The sequence below is a fragment of the Lepidochelys kempii genome, chromosome 1 (assembly GCF_965140285.1).
Source record: "Lepidochelys kempii isolate rLepKem1 chromosome 1, rLepKem1.hap1, whole genome shotgun sequence".
In the NCBI taxonomy this organism is placed as follows: domain Eukaryota; kingdom Metazoa; phylum Chordata; order Testudines; family Cheloniidae; genus Lepidochelys; species Lepidochelys kempii.
In genome coordinates this window covers 148,368,369-148,390,126 of record NC_136380.1, presented here as the reverse complement: position 1 = coordinate 148,390,126, position 21,758 = coordinate 148,368,369, and the positions used below count along the sequence as shown (strand labels likewise).

Sequence of the window (21,758 nt, the reverse complement as noted above, 5' to 3'; positions counted from 1 at the left end):
CAGTCAAAGCCTTTGCCTGCTCGGTATCAAGGCAAAACAGAAACTGTGGGATTTCATCTTCTGATTGATTGTCTGCCTCAGATCCCTTGAGAAGAGGGACAAGCCTATTATCACAGAACACGGGAGTTCAAAGACTAGAACTTGGTTGGTTTTATATATTTGGCAAATAGTAACATACCTCACATTGTTTGGGAAATACTTTATATCTACAATGATAAGTGTATGCAGTTTTTGATGTTCCAAAGGTCAAATCATTAGGTGCCTCTGTGCTGTGTTCTCATGTACTACGTCAAATGATCTAGCAGAAGAAAAGATGATCAGCGACAATAATAATTAGAGGGTGATTTTATTGTGATGTTGCTTTCAGACAACTTCAGGAGAAGATGTCCGCGACTTTGCCAAGGTACTGAAAAACAAATTCCGAACAAAACGGTATTTTGCAAAGCACCCAAGAATGGGCTATCTGCCTGTGCAAACTGTCTTGGAGGGAGACAACATGGAAACGTGAGTAGCTAGCGCTAAAGCAAATAAGTAGTATATCATTTGATATGCTCCTCGAGCTCCCAGCTGGCACCAACTCCCTTCACTTCCTTAATGAGTAAAGCCTCTTTTTTTATTTCTTTCATTTTTGTTTACTATGGCTGAAAGGAAAACACAAGCTGACATTTCAATTGCCATTTCCTTCAACTTTTTTCACCTATCCTTACAATACTTTAAACTTCAATTAGCAAAAGAAAAATACCTCCTACTGCATTGATTTTCTTGTAAGGCCTTAAAATGGATAAGGTAATTTGGAAACTAGCAATCTTAGCATTACGTTTTGACTTTCTTCCAAAAGGCGCTATCTCTTTAGTGAGGTCTTTTGTTTATTTTTTAATTTGATTGCCACAGCCTAGCTTTCTCTTTTCTCTACCCATGGATGTGGTCACACAAAATGACTTAAACTCATTGTATTTAAAAACAAGCAACCAAGAAAAACCAGCGATGCTGCTCATGGATCAATGAGTGGCCTTACCTTCTTTTAACTTTACCACAAGTTTATAATAATTAGCTGTTTAATGGCAGTTGCACAACAGCTTGTTATCTCTCTTTTTCTTTTAATTAATATTTTGATTTTATTTCCCAGCTTTTGGTTAGATGCTTTTCATGGTCATTCACGTTGGTCTGTTGGATTTTCTGTTTTTCAGTTGTTGTGTTTTTTTTAATCTTTCTGTAATTATTTTGCTGCTGAGTTTTTCTGCCTCCCTCTCTTCACCTCCTCATTTTTTGTCTTGCAGTCCTGTTACTCTGATCAACTTCTGGCCAGTAGATTCTGCGTGAGTACTTTTGCTGAAGTGTGCTGCTGCAGCTGCGTTCCCTCACTTCTTTGTTTTGTTTTTGTTTAGTTTTTACATATGTTCATTTCCTTCTTTTGTTTTTTTTTTCTTGATAGCCTTTCTGAGAGAATAATTTTTATTCCAGATCGGTAGAATGGGATAACACCAGGGTTTCCCAGGCATCGTGAAATGTATACCGTATACTCTCTCCGGAGGGTGTATTCTCATCTGATTAATAGGGATTTTGGTGCACAGTCCTACTAATGCTTCTGAGAGTGTGTCATTTCTGAATAAGAGCAGACTCCTTGATTGTAAACTAAATGTATTTCAGATGATATACACTGAAAGTTACGGTTTTTCAAAAATTTCAGAGATGACAGTGGTCTTGCAGTTAAGACCATCATTTAAAGTTTTACTTACACTCTCATGCACACATACACAACCCCTCCCCACGCCATCCCCATGATAATCAACAATTCATTGGATATTTTATTACAGTCTCTTTTGTTTTAGAAGGTATTCTGAGGAGACCTTGAGATAGGGCGTTGGGTCTTAGAGTTCTAAAAATACTGTGGAAAGTTTTATATGCTTTTCAGAAACAAAACCAATAAGATTTCTCAGCTGTAAACTGATTTTTCATACATGCACCATCTCTGCACATGTTTCATCTTATCGTAGTAGTAGGAGCATCAGCATGAACGACAGATTTATAATTGTCACTCTGGCGTTTGCTACCACATGACAGTGCTAATTTTAGACTAGTGTAAATTAAGGTTACTTTTAATTCTTAATTCACTCACAGGTGAATATCAGTGAGGAGAGAACCATAAAATATTAGGGAAGATAAAAATGTTTTTACTATTGTTAGCATATATGTTTTAAAATGTATGACCTACATGTCACTTACTATGAACTATTATTAGAATAAGCAACAGCAAAATATATACATTGGAATATTGATTTATAATTTTCACACACAGCATAGATTGTCGTGAAGACAGATGGAGCACTCTTTCTCTAGAAGGCTGATTTTAAGATGCCAAGAAATCTGCATGTTATTCCAAAGTGCATGTGGTTAACACTCAGCTTAGTAAGAATATCAACAAAGCTTGGAACTAAAGTGTAGTAGAGGGCTTTGGAGTTATGTGCATTGTGTTTGTAAAATGGTTTCTCCTACAAATGCACCCATTGGTAATTTAAGCACACTGTCTATCGAAATACATAGACCCAGATTACTGACTCTTTAAAACACAGTTAGATCTTTGACCAGAAAAAGTTAAAAATCAAAAACTCATAAAATAAAAGCTTGGGTGATACAGAATGTTGTTGCTGTGTCTAACATAGTCACAAATAAGCTTGTATAACATTTGTTTTTAAGGCATGGTGCCCACAGATTACTTATACTAATAACTTTGTGACATGCTACACTAAGAGCTTTATACCAACGGTAGGAAATTTGATTATTGGATCAAAGAGTTTAACTTACACATGATGCATCAGAAACCACTATAGAGATCATGGCTAAATAGGTTTAAGGAACGAAATTCTTCCAAATTTCCCTATTTCACCCATTTTAGGAATGGAATCCTTCATCATAATAGTACAGATCATAACTCTGAAAGTATTTAACTAACTATCTGACCACATTCTGCTTATCAGACAACTCTCTCCCAGGCCTAGAGCCCTGGTTCTGGGTATTCAGTATCAGTTTTCTATCAGTCTCCAAAGTGCTCTGGCCTAAATGTGAATCATCTAGGAATACCATTACAGCACTGAGAATATGCTGATTAGGTGGACATCATGATATTTGGGGCTGGCATTGTTTATAAAAATATGTTAAAGTGTGAGGCTTCTTAGCACTGGTTCAGACTGCTTATGGGTGGGGTGGATATTTTGCAGATACTCTGTAGTTGCCAAGCATTACAGAGGCAACTCATACATTCTATAATGTAATTATGATTTCTGTTGTAATCACTTGATAGTACTGAACTGGGAATCTGTCACTAAGAAACACTTTCTTGATTCTTTACTTTCAAGAACCCTTGACCTGAGGAGCTGAATAGTTAATTTCAAAACACATTGCTGGGTATCGTTACCTAATTTTCTACAGAGGGTAAAGGCATTATAACATGATGTCTTAGCTACTCAGCTCTCACTTGGCTTTAGTAGGAGACTCAGGGTTATAACTGCGGACACCGCTTTGAAAAATTTATCAATGTTGTTTTATTTAAAAATGTTTGCCTCTGTTAAACATTTGCCATGTCCCTTAGCCTTACTACCGATTCATTAATTTGCTATTCAAACTGACTATGTCTTGATTACTTCTGCTAAGGAACCAAAGGAAATAAACTTCTATGAAGCTGCTAAATCTAACTTACTCATGGACTCATTTAGGTGTCTTCTGCCTGTAGTTGGCACGTCCACATAGCCAGTTTTATCAAGTTGTCCAATACTGTGCTGTCTTTAAACAAAATTGCAATGTTCTCTTAAAATAATAATAGGAAGGAAGGAAGGAATCGAGGCTGGGCTGGGTTGTTTTGGTGATATGCACAAAAAGCCAAAGCCCTATTTCAGGAGTTTCCAGAGAAATCTTTAAAACGTTTTGGAGAGTGGGATAGAGCTGGTAGCAGAACTAGTTCATGAAGGAAAAAGTGGTCCGAAACAGAGGCTTTGTGATGCATTAAATCTTTTTGAGGGGGGAGATTGCTTAAAATGAGAAATAATAGCATTTTGGACTATGCCAGTTATTTTTTATTTATTTTGTGAAATTATTTTGACCTATTTCCTCTCTTGTAATAGTAAAATATATATTTCAGATTTATGCTCAAGTTTCAATGTCATTATCACTATGTATGTTAGTTCAAGGTGCACAGGAAGCACTCCCTGCTCTCCTTTAAAGATGCAATTTAATTTCTGATCAGAAGATGCAGTCAGGCTCTGAATGTCAAGAATATAGAAATTGGGAGATATCCGCTCAATAGCAAAATCTTAAAGTTATTATTAATAGTAAATGCCTACTAGCACAGATTTTGAAAGTGCCCTGATCTACATTATTCTGGGTTACCTCCAGTTTTAGAGGAGTTCCATGCAAATCAGGATATCTGGTTACAATTAATTGCCTATCTTCCAAGAATATCTTTGGGAGTTAGTATTGAATACTTCAATGTAGTACATTGAATATTTATCCACTGATTTGTGCATGGTGATATCTAAAAGCATGGTTCATAAATGTGGGCTTGACAATGCCAAACCTTGTCTCAGAAAAATGCGATTCATGATAATTGACCTATAAGTATCTCACAGAAAAAGCTTTTCTAGTCTATGAGAAAAAGCATCAACGATAATGACTTCTAAATGTACACTATATAGCTCTGTGAATTCAGAAGAAGCCTATTTTTCTAAAGCACTTCGCAAACTGCTTTAAAAACCGGAATATGACCAGAAATGTATAATCATCCTATGCTTTGTAGGATCATCACGCCCCTAATACAACAGCACTACGTACCATTATAACTTGTAGTATAAGAATTGTTTCATCTGCCACTGAAATGCAACCATTCTGGAGTTGAACACAGTCTCTCTTGGACTGTACCAGTAACACTGCATAACAGTTAGAAACTAATAAGTGAAAGCATTTCATCTACCAAAAAAAATTTTTTTAAAGGATTTTAGATAGCCAAATTCCAACTTGTGTATTTTTTCTAAGATTCTAAGGCCTTGTTTACTCTAGAAAGTTAAACGAGTTTACCTGTGACAGTATAATTACTGGTCCAACCCTGTGGTGTAGATGCTGTTATACCAGTATAAAGATGCTTTATATTAGAATAGCTATTTCCATTTGGGAGGGAGAATAAGTTCTGCTGGTATATGGCACCTTTAACACTGCACCTGTAATTGACTTAGTACTACAAGCACAACTTTCAATTGTAGAAAAGCCCTAAGGCAAACTTATTCTTTTGAAAAGTCACAGGGATTCTTCCGTTCAGAAATGTGAACAGGAGTTCAGTTTGTAATGATCAAAAGTTGGGGAGGTCCAACATTACAGTTCCCCTAATACCACACTGTGGTGGTAGTGAAACTGTGGGAAGAGGACCATCACCAAAACACTGGCCCTAATTCTTGCAGTCTCCTATACAAGTATTTTGACTAGGCTCAACACTTAACATTGTATATCTCATGAAGTAACTTCCTGATTGGGCATGGATGCAGGGGTTTGAAGCTCTTTTTTTTTTCTTTTTTTTTTTAATGAGACTTGCTACTATTTGACTAGAAACACATCTCAAACAGGAAAGGAGAGAAATAAAACACTTTCTACAAGGTTTGGACGGTGCATCTGGAGAGTAGGAGAAATAGCGTGGTGAATGAAGGAGGCTGGCAAATTGGGAAGGAAGTTCATCTATACATCCTTCTGAAAGAAACCTCTCGTGGAATAGATTAATCTTCTTGCTTATATATCATAAAAAATCAAGTTCAAATGAACTGAGTCCCTTTCGTATGCTGCTACAAAACATTCTACTCTGAATGATGGATCAAGGAAGCACACAAATCATGGGTTGCAAGTATAGCTTTCTGTTTATTAAACACTGTATAAACCATGGAAGCCGTGAGCCATGGCAACATGAGGGCATAGACATACCAAAGTGTATTTTTATCTTTTTAAGGGGTATTTGTGATTAATCAGTGTTTTCTGCCTTATAGGCCTGCCTCGTCCCCTCAGCTTTCACATGATGATACTCATTCACGCATTGAGCATTATGCTAGCAGGTATGAGATCACCTAAACACTAGGCAAATCTTTCTTGAAACAACCATTTAAAAAAATACACTACAAAAGAGAAACAATCATTATAAGGGTATTTAATAATTGAACGTACCTAGAGTGGATACTATACATCACCTTCTAACCACTGCTAACCACCTACCAATTAACTTGCATGCCAGACTACTATGCAATGATTGGTGAGTAAATAAGAGCCGCTTAACATAGGTAAATCCAAAGCATATACTTGGTTAAAACTGGCCTTTAAGTTCTGTGTGGGTCTTTATTAAGTTATGCGTTCTGCTTACATAGGGTTTTATTTTAATTAGAATTCTTGGTATTACTGTATAATGCAGAGCCTTCCAAAACTTCTAGCTACCAATACATGAGTCTCAAAGGATACATTTAGCCAACATTGTAAAATGAAATAATTGAGCTTATGAAATACTTGGAAAGGTATCTTTCTCTGTTTTGGAGGGGGATGATGATATACCACTGCTGTAGTTCACTTATCCACTTTTAAGAAGACTTTTAAGGTACTCTTTTATCTTAAAAACCAAACGTTGGGGTAAATGCTCAGATCTGCAATGCAAAGTGATTTTTTCCCCCCAGCAGGGGAATTTTCAGGGGTAAATACTGTGTAAAATACATACTCAAATGAAAAAAAAAATCAGATCAAGCTAGATGTTTTCTAAATTATATATTGCATTCAAAAGGGAATAAAGGTCCTCAACAAACTAGAAACATACAGGTCACTTCAGCTCTGGTGATGACATTACCAGGTATGGAACAATTTGTGGAAGAGTCTATGGCATCTTAAGGCCTTTCTTTCATAGCAGAATCTGCTTAGCCAGGAGGATTTGTACGTAACTTAGAGATTAATTTAGATAGATCATTCATAATGAATAAGCAGTTACTTGTGACAGCTGCTTGCAATCCCATTTGTTAACTAGCATCAAGTGAAAATTTGTCCAGGTTTTCAAATTTAGGGTCTCTAATATTTTGACTACTGTGTCACCAAAATGTTATATATTTTAAAGTTTTCAGGAAAGTTATAGCCAGAAAAATCTGCAGTGAGACTTATGGGTTTTATTGAGTCTTTCAATTTTTCCATAGGCTAGCAGAAATGGAGAACAGCAATGGATCTTACCTAAATGACAGTATTTCTCCTAATGAGAGCATGTAAGTATACTATCTCTTTGAAGTATTTCTGATGGACATTTGCTTGCAAAGGCTTGGCACCTTGCAATAAAGTACCAATAATACAGAGTTCACAACATTTTCTTGTTCACATCTGACTGTTGTGTGATCTCATTGTGGTATGTTTGGTTGTGGACTTCTCATGGCCCACCCCCATATATACCAAAGCCTGGATTTATGATGTATAACTCAAAGCTGCAGATATGCAGCTGATGATGAAATGTCATCACACTTAAAAGTAGTTCTGTGTTATGTCTTCAACACAAATTTCACATAATACGTTGAAAAAAAATCTCTCATAGAGTGTATCTCATAAATGAAGTATTACTTGGTAGTTTGAAGTTTTCCCTTTTCCTGTGAACTTTAAACTTAAAAGTGGATTAAAATGTTGGATGCTAGAAATGTCAGTGCAGCCTTTTGAGGGGTCATCAGGGCCATACTAAAAAGAGTCCGTCTACAAATAATTAAATTATACTTCAAGCAATGGCAGTGTGAGCTCATGCTAGTTATTAAATATTAAACGTCAAAAGCCTTGATTGGACCGGATGTGGAAAAATGCATTGACAAATAGTCATTATATTGCTTTATACTGAAAGGACCAAGGATGCAGCCAGTTTGAAATCTAGTCAGTTTTGTTAAAAGTAGTTTCATAATCTGCACCTGACACTTAATCCCCCTGCAAATTTTGTGCTTTTATTATCTCATTTTCCTTGTGGGGGGAGGGACAAAGGGGAGGGTCCATGGTTTTCTGCACCCTGTTGCTCTGTGAAATACGCATAAAAACAAAAGGGGAAAACTGATTAAAGGTTAAAAATTTTAAACGCACCTAAGCTCTATTTCTAATACAGATTCAGATACTTAGGAGCCTAAATGTAACTGACTTCAGCTTTTTAAGTGCTCAAGTCACATCTGAAAATGGGACTTGGGTTGTTAAATTAGTTAGGGCTGGTCTACAGTAAGACTGTAAGTTGACCTGAGTTATTCTACTTTAGTTACATAACTGAAGTCAACATAACTTAGGTCAATTTACAGTGGTGTCTATAGCACACTATGTCGAGCGGAGACACTCTCCTGCCGATTTACCTTCTGCCTCTTGAGGTGGAGTCGCTCTGCCATCGACTTAGCTTCTCTTTATCAGACCTGCTAAATTGACACCACTGCATCAATTGCAGCAGTGCCAATTTAGCCGGAAGTGTAGACAAGCCCTTAGGGGCTTTTGAATATTTTACCTTAAGTAGCTAACAGAGAACTTCTCGCTTTATATGTCTGAAAAGTTTCGTGTACCCAACATCACTGCATCCATAATAAACCTGTTTATAGATAGTAAAACGGAAAGTTAACACTCTGGCTGCATGTGTAAATGTGAACATAATTTGTGTGTCAGAAAAATTTTATAAGAAAGTGAACTGACCTGGTTGGCCACTGACATCATCAGTGCAATTCCAGTGAACCAGTGAATTTGGCATAAATCTCTCGATTAAAATTACTGAAAAAAATCTTTAAATTTTTTCTTAAAATGGGATACATAAAACTTCATTAATTCAAACCATAAAACAGTAAGGTGCATGCAGTACAAAAAAATCTATAAAATTTGGCAAAAATATTAGTAAAACTAAACTATACAGTAAAGGAAAAGGGGAAGGAAGGAGAGTATAAATAGAAAAAGGGCTAGGTATAAGAAGAATTGGTATACAGGAGCATGAGTAAAAATAAATGCTTTGGCCTTGCTTCCACAAGTTTTTGTGCAATGGCATAGCAGGTAGCCTAAGGTGGTGATTCTTTAATGTAAGAGTGAGTAAGTCAGGTTAAGCGATGGATGGAAGCAAGGTGAAACATGAAGGCCAAGATCCTCAGCTGTACCAGAGCTTTGCTTGAAACACCTGAGGAAGAAGAGGGAGGCAGAGGTGGATCCCAAGTATATGGAGCACGAGGGAAGGCATGTAGTGAATTAATGTAATCACTTGAACAAATTTCACTACAAGTTCACTCATCCCCTGCTCCTTGCAATGAATCCAGCTGAATTTCTTCAAGAGGGAAGAGATTTTTTTTCTATGAGTTGCCTTCTATCAATAGTCACAAAGATAAAAATGAAGATGAAGAAAGCAGCTTTTGGGGTGTTGCTGTGTTTTTCCAGAGATGATGAGCATTTGTTAATCCAGCACTACTGCCAAAGTTTGAACCAAGAATCCCCACTGAGTCAGCCTCGCAGTCCTGCCCAGATTCTGATTTCCCTGGAGAGCGAAGAAAGAGGCGAGCTAGAGAGAATCCTAGCAGATCTGGAGGAAGAAAACAGGTGAGATATACTTTGCAGCTGTTATCATAGTTTCATCTACATGATACACACACATAAAGGGGCAAAAGTGAAGCTGGGAAACCTCCTGTTGGAATGTCTGTTTTATTAAGCTTTCCTATTAAATCTCCTGCATATGTTTTCTCTCTCACTTTCTGCTAGATATGAGAGAGATGATAGAACAAAATGATATAAATATAGGCCCATTCATGCTTTTGATTCAATCATGAATCAGCACTATTGTGTTTACCCTTCTATGCAGAATCTTTATAATGATAAAACTTCAAAGGAAAATATGGGTCACTTCATTTTGTGATTATAGGGTGGCTTATTACAAGTTCTGTAAACAGTGTTGTGTAACTCTTCTTTGTATACAATGTACTGAGTTCTTTTTATCAGCATGTATTTCAAAATAACTCTTCAGTGTTGCTTTATTTTGCATTAGCCATTACATGAGAGAGGATTTTGTACATTTTCTGCCATAGACACCTGGAGGAGAGAGATTTTTCTTGAAAATAATCAACTGGATAGTATAGTTGCCCTAGGAAGATGGGTGAGAGAAGAAAATGATATATATAAAGAAGATTTTAAAAAGATAAAAAGAAAAGGAGTACTTGTGGCACCTTAGAGACTAACGAATTTATTTGAGCATAAGCTTTCGTGAGCTACAGCAAATAAATTGGTTAGTCTCTAAGGTGCCACAAGTACTCCTTTTCTTTTTGCGGATACAGACTAACACGGCTGCTACTCTAAAAAGACAAGGGAACTGTGAAATGACTGTGCAGTACCTTTGTACAGGATGAATTTCCCCTGTTCCCTCTGGTGGACATAAATGGTGCACAGGCCTCTGCACAGAGGTAATATTGTGCCACGTTAGCTAAGATGTGAATTTTTAATACTTTTACTATGTCACCCGCTTCTTAATCCTTTGGTGGCAGACACCTTTTTCTTCATTTCCTCCTAATTTAACTTTCCATTCCTAGCTTTTCTTTACCTTTCATAGCAAAGGCTCAAGTGGCTTTTGACAGCATCAAAACACTGTAGCCGCAATTTGGGGGCTCTGTTGCTTCACTCAACCAGCATAAACCAACGCTAAGCCTGGCAGATCTGGTCATTGGCAGATTTAATATTGAGACCCCGAGAATTGAAAAATCATGACTCAGTTCCCCCAAAGTCATAAGATTTAAAGAAAATAGATTTCTGAGTCTTTAGGGTGCACTTGATTGACCTTTTCAGGCTTTTTTTCTTCTGCCATGAGGGCTAGAAATTTTTGCTGCTGTTAAATTAAAAGGGAGATTCTCCTGTAGTCTTGCCTCCTTGCCTCAGGAACTGAGATTTTTAGAACACCATTCATTATCACAAAACTCACGCAATAATTGCAAGAGTTTGCAACACTGCAGATAACCTCTGCATACAGAATTCTTTGCGTGGCACAGATCTGTTGTGATGGCTCTTACGCCACACTGACTCCTAGCCACCAGCATAGAGGTTGTGACTGAGACTTCGTTAGGCCCAGCTGATCCTTGACTGCCAGAACAGCCTCTGGGAGGCTTTGGCAGCTGGCATAAATTAGAACAGCCTGAAACAGACTGATCTGGCACCCACATAGCCCCAGGATAAGGGAAAAACACAAAGCTATTTTTGCAATTCCTTTTTGGTTTGCGCTAAGCGCACACCACAGACTGAGGGCCATACATCTGTCCAAGAACCGTGCTCCAACAGAACCACAGATAATACTGCTTTCCCCACAAATACCATTTTTGATGGCTCTGTCCGCACTAGAACTCTGCACACAACTGTGCCGGGAGGGGTCACTAATACCCTTAACACACCCCCCCAGAAAAGCCTGTAAATTATGCTCAGAGCTACTCTTTGTAACTCATTGTTACTCCTCCTTTCTCTCCATTTGTTTGTAACACTCAGTTGTTGCATCTTGTTTTAATTCAGACCGTAAAATCTTACGGCCCCTATGTGTGTGTTCAGCACGCAGCACAAAGGGACCCAGTGTAATACAAATAATAATAAATTAAAGCCTACATCATGAACTCTGGTATTAGAGCTGACTGGCTCCTGTGTCACCCACACTATCCCTTTGTGAAAGTATTGGTTGACCCTTTCCTTTGTACAGCATCTGGAGCTTAATGAAACTTCACAGGCTTACAAATCATTCAGACCAAGGACAATACAATGATATTTGGCAGAGCTGCTTTCATATACACTGCAGAGTTACATAATAAACAGCAGAGTGAGAAATGAAGAACAGGCAAAGGAGAAAAGACTAACTTTAGATGAGACTTGAGATGAGATGGAGGCTCAGTAAGACAGAGGGGTATAAGGAGGCTGTTCCAGATGGCAGGAGCTACAGACAGACATGCTCTTGCTCACTGAGCAGTGGTGAGATTGAAGAGATAGAGGGGAGCTCTTGACGTTCTAATACAGAATATAAAAAGCCCAGACATTTCCCAAAGTGGAGGAGAACCAATGGTTTTAAATCAATCAATCATATATTTCATGTAGCTAGCATACGTGCCTGGGAAGTTTTGGACAAGTAATCAAATATAACTAAAACCACAATGTAAGGTTTTGGTTCTTATAAAAGTGATGTGGGCCACCTAACTATGAATCACTGAGGAAGAAAAAAGTGTATCCCCTACATGCACAAAAATAAGCAACCCACCCAAGCCAAATCAGCTCAAACAGAGAGGAAAAAAACTCCTGCTCTTAAACTGGAAAGATGTTACAGTGTAAATAGCAGTATAAAACCCTAACATAGATGTTCTGAACAGTCCATCTGGGGTTTGTGCCTTGCATTTCAAAATAAGACTTCCTTAATGTAGGAACAACTAATCAGGAACAACAGATGAAAAAGTCTCCCCAGGGCAATACAGTCGCTAAATATTTGTGTGAAAGAGCCTCTCAGTCTCTCTGTACATAAGAGAGGATACTCTTTGGTTGTAATCCAGTGCTGTTCCCTAATTTCTGCTGTTATCAGAATTCTAGCTTCTTCAAAGCAAAGTGCCTAATTTGTTCTAGTTCATAAAAATGTTTTTATTGCCAGGTTATTTGTAAACTACTTCCAGATAAATCTGTGAGGGATGGAGTATTGAATGCAAACAATGGCATCAGAATGAGGTAGTCATAAACCTGTGACTTTCTGTGAGGAGGATTAAAAGTAACACCTATCCACACAACCCCTGAAGCCCCCAGAAGTGATTTCTTAACAGTGGGGTGCACTGGGAGTTCTATTACCAAACAATCCCACAAGTGATGGATGCTATTAATAACTCATGAGTGAGTTATCAAACTCCTTATAGCTGCATGGATTTAAAGCTGAATTGCATATGCTTCATATTGTTTACTTTGTGAATGTTTAAATGAGGCACACGTCTACTTTTCTTTCTTCTCTTTGTCTTTTAGTAAAATACACCCTATTTGCCTAGTGATCAGAAGGCTTGTCAGCTTTCTTAGGCTGTCACGTCCATTGCCAAGGTATAGTCACCTGGCCTGAATTGTGTCTAGTGAGTCTGGATTATAGAATATTGCCAGTACTCGCTCACTCTCATTTTGAGAGGATTATGCTTTTATCTCCTTTCCTTTTACTTTCCCTTTTGTATCTAAAGCTTTTAAGAAATGCTTTTTTTTTTTCTGAGCATGAATGCCTAATTCTCACTGGCGTGAGCAATGCCTTAAAAGCCTACCCTACAACAACATTTCTTTTTTTCTGCACAGGGTAAATCTGTTCTCCAGAGCTAGTAAAAAATAATTAGATGATTTCTTTTTTCCCCGAAGAAATTTCTACAATGGCATTCAAAATACGATCTGCCATTTTGCATTTTTAACTTTCCTTTCCTGTTTAAGTAAATCAGCCAGTCCCCAGTCCAATAGAATCAGTCCCACTGATATTTTTCCTTTGCCTTTTTTGCTACTGCATCGCTCTTAGAACACTAAGATCAGCTGGTAAAATGTGGCTATCAATACCCAAAACTAAACACGCAGCTAGAGACAACATATTCTCAGTGAAGAGAGTGTGACTACCTGTAACAGAAACTCAGAATGAACTCATGCTTTGTCTTCCTTCAGATTGCAATGCAAAATTCATCTATTTTTACTACGTCACCACTCAGGCCAGGTGACTTATTCTCCACGAGCACAGCGAAAATAAAAACACGAATGTCCCAAGTGGAAAGAAGGATCCCTTTAGTACTGCAGAATAGGTCTGAGCAATAGACAATAGCAGTGAGCACTGCATAGCAGCTCTAATTATATTTTCCAGTTAGCTATGCTTCACACACACACACCCCTTCATTGTACAAATTTTATTTCCTTTAACCTGCAGTTTTTCTTTGACTGGCTCCTGCATATTCTTGCTTGTGGGACTGGCACCTCCTGGTGTTGAGCTGCAGAATCTTGTCCTTGCCTGTTCAACTGCTCACAGCAGATATTAAAGGGGGAGTGGCCCCAACCACTCTTCAGTTCCATTTTAACCTCCAAAGTGGAAGTGAGCTCAGATTGCATACAACATCCTTGAAGCTTCCCTTATTAGTTTTTTTTTTTCTTTGTAAGAAGAACAAATAAGAAATGATACCAGTCAGGCAAGGGTATTGTTTGACCCACACGAGCCGGAGGGCTGCCTCACACACAGCTGTTGATGAGGGAGGCTCCTCAAGCCTACTCAACTAACTCTGGCAATGTATAAGTCCAGGTTTGGATACCTATGAGCCTGAATCACTCTGTGCCCATCTTAAGCAGCATTCATGTACTGGGTCTTACCTGGCTGAGAACAGTGCCAGCGTCCCAGCAGTCAAAATTGTGTAAGCGGCACTAAAGTTGTCCCCTAGCTGAAGAGGTTCCATACCCAACTCAAGTGGCACTAGGAGCCTATGATCTGTCTGAGCCAATATAGTTTGTGCCTAACACCCAGTATCATTAACTTGAATACACCACTTCCAAGTATCACCAATACCCAGGTCCCCAAGGTTTGCCCAGGTCAACTAGGTCCAATTTTAGCACTGTCAGTTGTGAAGTGCCACTTACCAAAGGGATGTTGCAGCCTACATCAGTGTCACCCAAATTCTCTGATTTGTCATGGTCAGCTGAGTCCCATGGCAAAGATCCAGTACCCTTGATTTTTCAGACACCATCACCAATTGCATTCTGTGATACGCTGTCTAGCAAAAAAAAGCTAAGAGCTTCCCCTTCCTTCTCCCCCCACACACTTATGTAGATTGAGTCTGGTGCTGAGAACGTGGCACCATTTATATAGATAGTACGATAGCCCCCTGATCATCTGGTGTCTCCTGCCCGGGAGTTTTTCCAGTGTTAAATGTTTAACCCTATGTAAACAGTTCTCTGAGGATTTACTCCACAAGCCTGCTGAGGCTCGACACATTTCTTTTGTGGGTTCCCTCCAGGTGAAATCAGTAGAACTGTTCTCATTTCCAGGCTGAGGTTCTGAGCAGTGCCCAAAATAGCCTTTGTTGTCTCCAGACCCGTCAGCTGGGTTCCCCAAGCAAGGTGTCTTTGAGTGCCCAGACACCCACAGGGCTGATACCTTGTGAACCATTCCCAGGCCCAGACTGAGGTGTATCTGAAACCTGCTGCACCTCATTTAGTGCTGTATCATTTATTGGCTCTGAAAATGACTGACTTCTAATCTGAGGTTGATGCCCTGCTTTAGAAATTGGCCAAGACTATTACTGTCTGGAGACATGTCAGTTCCACACACCAGCATCAATGTTTTGTTTCCGAAGACAGGCTATAAATAGCTTTTCTAGAGTCTGCTCCACTGTTGTTGACCACTATCACTGCTGGATTACTGAATCTGCACATGCTTGTTTTATTTATGCACAATCAGCTGCTCTTTGCTGCTCTGCACATCGCAGAGCTTCCAAGAAGCAACAATTTAAAATAAATAAACTTTAAAAAAGAAGAAAAAGAGAGAGAGAGAAATTTTGGCAGCTGCTCCTGGAACCTCATGGCCTTGCCACTGAAGGTTTCTGTTCCAGCTGGATTCATCCCTCTTGCGCAACATCTCTGATGTGGAAATCCTGGAACCTATTCTGCTGTCATGCCAGGAAAATCCTGGACTTTGATCTGCTGTTTGGGTATGGCAAGCAGTCAGTTTCAGGTGCAGGTGTCTTGGAAGTGTTTTCATAGCGTTCGAAGTTTACCTGATTCTGAGCACTCCGAGAGCAGGAACACCTCTTTGGAAAGCACTTAACCGGTAGATCTGGGATTCTCAGCTGAGGCCATGTCGACTCTATCACTTGTGCTGGCAAAACTTATGTTGCTCAGGGGTGTGAAGAAAACAACCCCGAGGGACATACGTTTCGCCAGCATAAGTGCCAGTGTGCACAGCACTGTGTCGGCGGGAGAGCTTCTGCCGCCTACGTCGCCACGGCCACTCATTGAGGTGGTTTATTATGTCGACAGGAGAGAGCTGTCTGCCATCAGCATAGAGCGGCTACACAAGCAATCTTACAGCGTTGCAGCTGCACCGATACAGCTGTGTGGCCGTAAATGCACTACTGTAGACACGGCCTATGATAAAGAACACCAATTCCTTGGGATTGTGTGTGGGGTGCTGTTTCTTGGCCAGACAGCACGTGAAAATTGCTACCTAAAAGGTGACGTTAGGCATATATCGCCTCTTCTAACCGAGCCAGAGTTCAAAATCAGCCCAGCTCACCACAAGGATCCATGAGATGCTTTCCTTTTAAGCAACATGCTTTTAAAAAATGAGAGAGTAAGAACTCTTCTCTCCTGGCTTCCTCTGTCTTAGACATCAAGGCATTCATGTCTGTATCTAGACTTTGGTCTTCACTCACTTTGAAATACCCTAGTGTATCGAAAGGTTGCTCCATGTACGATGAGCGTTACTTGAGGTAAGTGTTTTGAATAGATGGCTGCCCCAAAGGAATCTGGATTTCTTTACAGCTAAGCCCTTGGCTGTTGTATGAACACCACAGGGTAGGTATATTCATTTAGCTGCCCCACGGATATTCACTCTAGTGCATGGTTCTCTTTTGCTTCGGGATTGGAATTTTGTTTCACAAAGCTCTTTGGACCTCAGGTCTGCATTCGTCATAGCCGTAGCTACAGCCTGTGGACTTAATGAGAAACAGGCCAAATGCCAATCCTCTGTCCCCTATATACCATAGGGAAATATGGTATGGTCCGTGTCATCATCTCTGTTTCCACCTCATACAGGCCACTAATCTGTCTGTATTTCCCAAGTTGCTTTTACACCATTGTTATGACTCACTGGGTATTCATTCATCTGGATATATCAAAAGATATTCAACTATCCCGAAGACAGCATTCATTGCAGGCCTTCTGTCTTTTCCACAGAATTTGAAAAGCTGGAAGCTCTATATGTGCTTGAAGCAAAAGTGCTTCCCTTGCAAAAGTCTGATCTTGTAGAGAGAAATTGTGATCGCTTCTAACACTCTTGTGACTTCTCATCCAGAGCTGATGTGGCAGTTTTGCAGTTCCCATTCATCTAGAACTCTTTAGCCTTCCTGGGTGTTGTTCTGCGTGCTAGTGAAAAGCTCAAAGAGAGAGCTTACTTACCAGTAACTTTAAGTGTGTCACCTCTGTAAATTCTCACAACACACCTTCCCCCATTATCAGAGAAAGAATTCCAAAATTTAGGGGAGGAACTGAAGGGTGAGTGGAGCCATTCCCCCTTTCATACTGACAATCCTCTACAAGGGGAGGACTGGGGGGCAGAGAGGGGGCGGGGATGAATGTCCTCAGTGGGCACTGTTCTCTAGAAAATGCCACAGCTCATCCTAAGAAAGCACCAATACCACAAGTGTGACTATGCAGATGTAACATTTTTAAAGAACAACAGTTACTGGTAAGTAACTTCTCATTATTCTTGACACCACTTTCTTGTCCATGGGAAATTATACATAACGTGTTTGACTTCAGAGCAAGCGTAGGTCCTCTCCTCCTGTTTGGAGCAGGCAAGATGTCCAGCTCCTTTAGCACTGCTAAACTTCATGTTGGAGAATCTTGTCTCATGTTACAGCCTCCGCTCCAGAACCATTCATGTAATGTGGACACACTTCTATATCTTTCTAAGCATTCCCCAGTTTAATAAAACTTGCAGTAGGGTTTCTGGGGTGTTTTTAAGCCTCTAGATCAGAGGGTAAATGTGAATTTGGGTTCACTGGCAGGAATAAGAAAAAGGTCTCTTTTCACAACTTCTACTCTATCTGAACCAGAGCATATAATAGGAGTTCTAAAAAATAAGAAAATCTAGGCCACTACTTTTGGCAAGTAAGCAGTTATGAGGTCTGTGGTACCATCTTTCCCTCTGGGAAGTAGTAAAGGGACACCATAGCAGTAAAATCCCAATACAGTTTATTATGCTTCCCCTTTGTGTGAAGATTGCTGCTACGAAATTTTATTTCTTCAGTTGTAAGATGGCCTGGATTGTCCATAACAGGGTTCTGACTTTTCACCTCCTCTATTCTGCAGAACATGCAGAGGGTGACCTTAAAAAGAAAACCAAGTAACTACTCACCAGGGAAACGTTCTTGTTTCAAGTGCTCAGTAGAATTTCTTCACCATGATGTTTTTTGGCCTGACATCTGATATTAATCCTCTGGAGTGTTTTAGTCAAGAGACTGACTAGAAGAACAGTTAGCCCAATGCAGGATTAACAGGGTAGTAAAGTGATGGCAGAAATGTGGCATTCAGAGAATGCTGTGTATAGCCCAGCTATTCAAATATTAACAGAAATATAAGTCTAATTTAACAGGTCAGCTCATTGCCTGTTACTCGATTACCCATTCTAACAGTTGGTCTGAAAATCTAGTTTATGGTAAATGTAAGGGAGGCCGCTTGGTCTTCTGTGGTGAATGAGCACAGAGTTGCAAGTTCTCTGTGCAAGTTGCAAATCCAAGTTCTGCCACTGGCTTGCTATGTGATTCTCTCTGCCTCAGTTTTCTGATCTGTAAATTAGAATAATTCTTGCCAAATCCTTCACTGCGGTGGTGTGAAAATGAATTTGTGTTTGCAAAGTGCTATATAAGTGCATTACTAGTATTGTATATACTGTGTATTCTGTGATCAAATAGTAGCATTCACATGTCACAGTATTCACACTTATTAAAAATGAGCAAATGGTTCATTGTCTGCTGTTAACTACAAAGTTCAGCAGACTGGAAGCTGAACCACACCTCCTGCTTATGCTTTGGGAAGGGCTTCTAGAGCATAGTCACCCCTCACCTGCCACCCATGCTCTGGACAGGGAGTTCAGAACTCTTACGAACCAGAGACCTGACAATGATATCTGTGTTTCAGGGCAACATCCTGACATCCCCGTGTGAAAACCTGTACACGTTGGTACCTTACCTCTGTCAAACCAAACTCAAACTTTGTAGGTTAGTTTCAGCAGACTTGAAGGCAGGTGGTTTGGATGGGCTTAAATCCCAGACTGTGCCTATTCCTAATAATTATATGTGTGGTGTGCATTCTGACTGCTATAGCCAGGGTATGGAATATGTTGTACTAGTCTACTTTGTAAAGGCAAGGCTTTCCTTTTTTTGACATTAACAGAAACCTGCAGGCTGAATACGACCGATTGAAGCAACAGCATGATCACAAAGGACTCTCTCCACTGCCATCCCCACCTGAGATGATGCCCATCTCCCCTCAGAGTCCTCGTGATGCTGAGCTCATTGCAGAAGCCAAGCTGCTTCGACAGCACAAGGGCCGCCTGGAAGCCAGGATGCAGATTCTGGAAGATCACAACAAGCAGCTGGAGTCACAGCTGCACAGGCTGAGGCAGCTGCTGGAACAGGTAAGTCCTTGGGCTTTCCCTTTGGAAAGCTAAAGAAAGATTTTTCCAAAGCAGAGTTTGAAATGTTATCAATAACTGTAGCACATCAAGAAGTGATATCTGTGAAGTGTAGTCAGCGAGAGGAACTTGATCTTACTGTAGACTGCAAGTGGTAAGATACGCTCACTGGTGTGTGAACGCAATGCAGTATCTTTTTTAATTTAGAATTTGGATCCATAGCCCATTGAAATGTATTGAATAAAATTGCTGTGTAACCATTGTGGAATAGATACAAAATATGGAAATAGAAAAATTTGCTCAAATGTGTTCAGCTGTGAATAACCACCTTGTTTTATTCTGCTGTCTCAGCCCCAGGCAGATTCCAAGGTGAATGGTACAACACTATCTTCTCCTTCTACCTCCTTACAGAGGTCAGATAGCAGTCAGCCAATGCTTCTCCGCGTAGTCGGCAGCCAGACTTCAGAAACCATGGGTAAGATGACAATGTTCAAACTGTCATGAGAGATTTATATTTATATTTTACAGTGTAGGACACCAAAAAATTAACTAAGGAAAGTAAAGATTTTATTCAGTTGTTAATACAAACAACAGTGGGTATTTGCAGTGGGCATTGACTTTAGTTGGCTATTTCTCCATTGTATATCATGATGTAGGCTTTTGTATTTAACCATGGTGCAGTGTCACAGATATTTTGACATCAAACAGAAAGTTCCATCAGGGCTTGTATTTGAAAAACAGGTACCAAGAAAAAGCTAAAGCAAGCCGTTCAGATAACCTCTAAGCTAATAAATTTGATCAAATCTGATTTACACGGACACAGTCTTACTTATGACTAAGTGATTTTAAAAAATGATCAGCCATCTCACATGGTTAATTGATGTGATCTTATTTTAATGCATCATTGCTCAGATAAATAGAACTTGAGTGAGAGGCCACTAACAAGGAACACCCACCTCGTAGCTTTTATAAATATATTTATGATGGTAAATCACAGATTGGTTGTGGAGAAAGGTTTATTCAGCAACAATCTTCAATGAATAATGGTTGGTATTTTTGTTTTGGTAACGTTTCTGCTGTAGTTTCCTATCTGATAGATATTTATTACCCAATGTCATGGTTCCTGAGGTAACTGCACCTCGGACCCTTCATGGCCTCCTTGAGGACACGCCACGCCACTTAGGCCTCTAGTCATCACCTTCCTCCGGACAGGATCCTGCAATCCACTTCCTCCAAAATGGAGATTAAGGCTGCAGTTTCCTGTAGTTCACTGTGATCACCTGAGCATAGCTGAGTTTAGTTCAGCACCTGCTACCCTGTTCTTTCCCAAGGGTTGTGACAGGGTTAACCAATGACCAGCCAGATTTCATAAAACAAAGTATTATTTATTCAGAACAAAAGTATTACAGAGAAAACATATCTTGAAAAGAATCAACTGCTTATATGCATACCTATCTTGCCAGGCAGTCATCAGCCTTTGACATGGAGACCCTGACAGGTTTCTACGGGGGTCTGTCTCTCCAGGTCACACCCAGTAACCAGGAATTACTTTTCAGTAAAGCAAAAAGAAAAGGAGTACTTGTGGCACCTTAGAGACTAACAAATTTATTTGAGCATAAGCTTTAGCAATGTATTCTTCAATAAGATGATTTAATTCGATGACCTCAAAGTACCAATAGCTTCACAAAAGAAACAATTTTAAGCCTATTGGAAATATTCTGAGTTGTACAGATAACTAATGTGCAGTAAGCTGATTTTTCTTTTTTTAAAAAATGGAAGAATTTAATGTTTTCCTGTATCACACTGTAAAACATAATTTCATTCAGATGCAGAGGTGTGTGTGTGTGTTTAGAGAACTTGTTGTCAGTCTTAAATTAAATGGAGGTGGCAAATTTACCCCCATATTGGACGACTTCTGCTACCTTGTGAGTGGTAATTCTACCATCATCATATGCATGAGTGGGGCAACAAAATTGACTAGGTAGGGACTTCCTACAATAACCAGTGTGGAGTAATGTATCTTTGAGAGACTGTGTAGTGCTGAAGTGATCTTGAAGTTAAAACTAGGGGTGAGAGGAGAGTATAGTAATGAGCAAAGGTGGAGGAGAGGGAGAGAAGTTATTACTGAAATTGCTTGTTTGCTTCTTACTTTAGTTACCCTGCACTATATACACAAATTTTTACAGACATACTAATATGGTTTAGATTAGTGTCTGAAGAAATGAATTGTGATGAGCTTAATCATTTCATGGCCATTTAATTACTTCTTCCTATGTGTTTTCCCTTTTTCCATAAAATCTATTACTTAAAGATATGTAAAAACCAGAAAGTCAGCAGTTACCAGCCTTCTTATTAACAGATGTATAGATCTTTGTTGTATCAT

At 39.4% G+C, this 21,758-nt stretch overlaps 1 protein-coding gene across 12 annotated transcripts in view; it reads left to right on the top strand.

The window, feature by feature from the left end:
- The window catches only part of DMD (dystrophin), a 1,937,833-nt gene that overhangs the window by 1,897,407 nt on the left and 18,668 nt on the right, over positions 1–21,758 (top strand). For 6 of the 12 annotated variants that reach the window (XM_073357871.2, XM_073357947.2, XM_073357983.2 and 3 more), the window contains 7 exons: positions 368–504; positions 1,278–1,316; positions 6,015–6,080; positions 7,191–7,256; positions 9,409–9,567; positions 19,135–19,378; positions 19,727–19,850. In XM_073357871.2, the coding sequence (XP_073213972.2) occupies positions 368–504; positions 1,278–1,316; positions 6,015–6,080; positions 7,191–7,256; positions 9,409–9,567; positions 19,135–19,378; positions 19,727–19,850 (835 nt within the window). The remainder of the gene's footprint in view (positions 1–367; positions 505–1,277; positions 1,317–6,014; positions 6,081–7,190; positions 7,257–9,408; positions 9,568–19,134; positions 19,379–19,726; positions 19,851–21,758) is intronic. The other 6 variants (XM_073357881.2, XM_073357993.2, XM_073358014.2 and 3 more) reach the window with 3 other exon arrangements.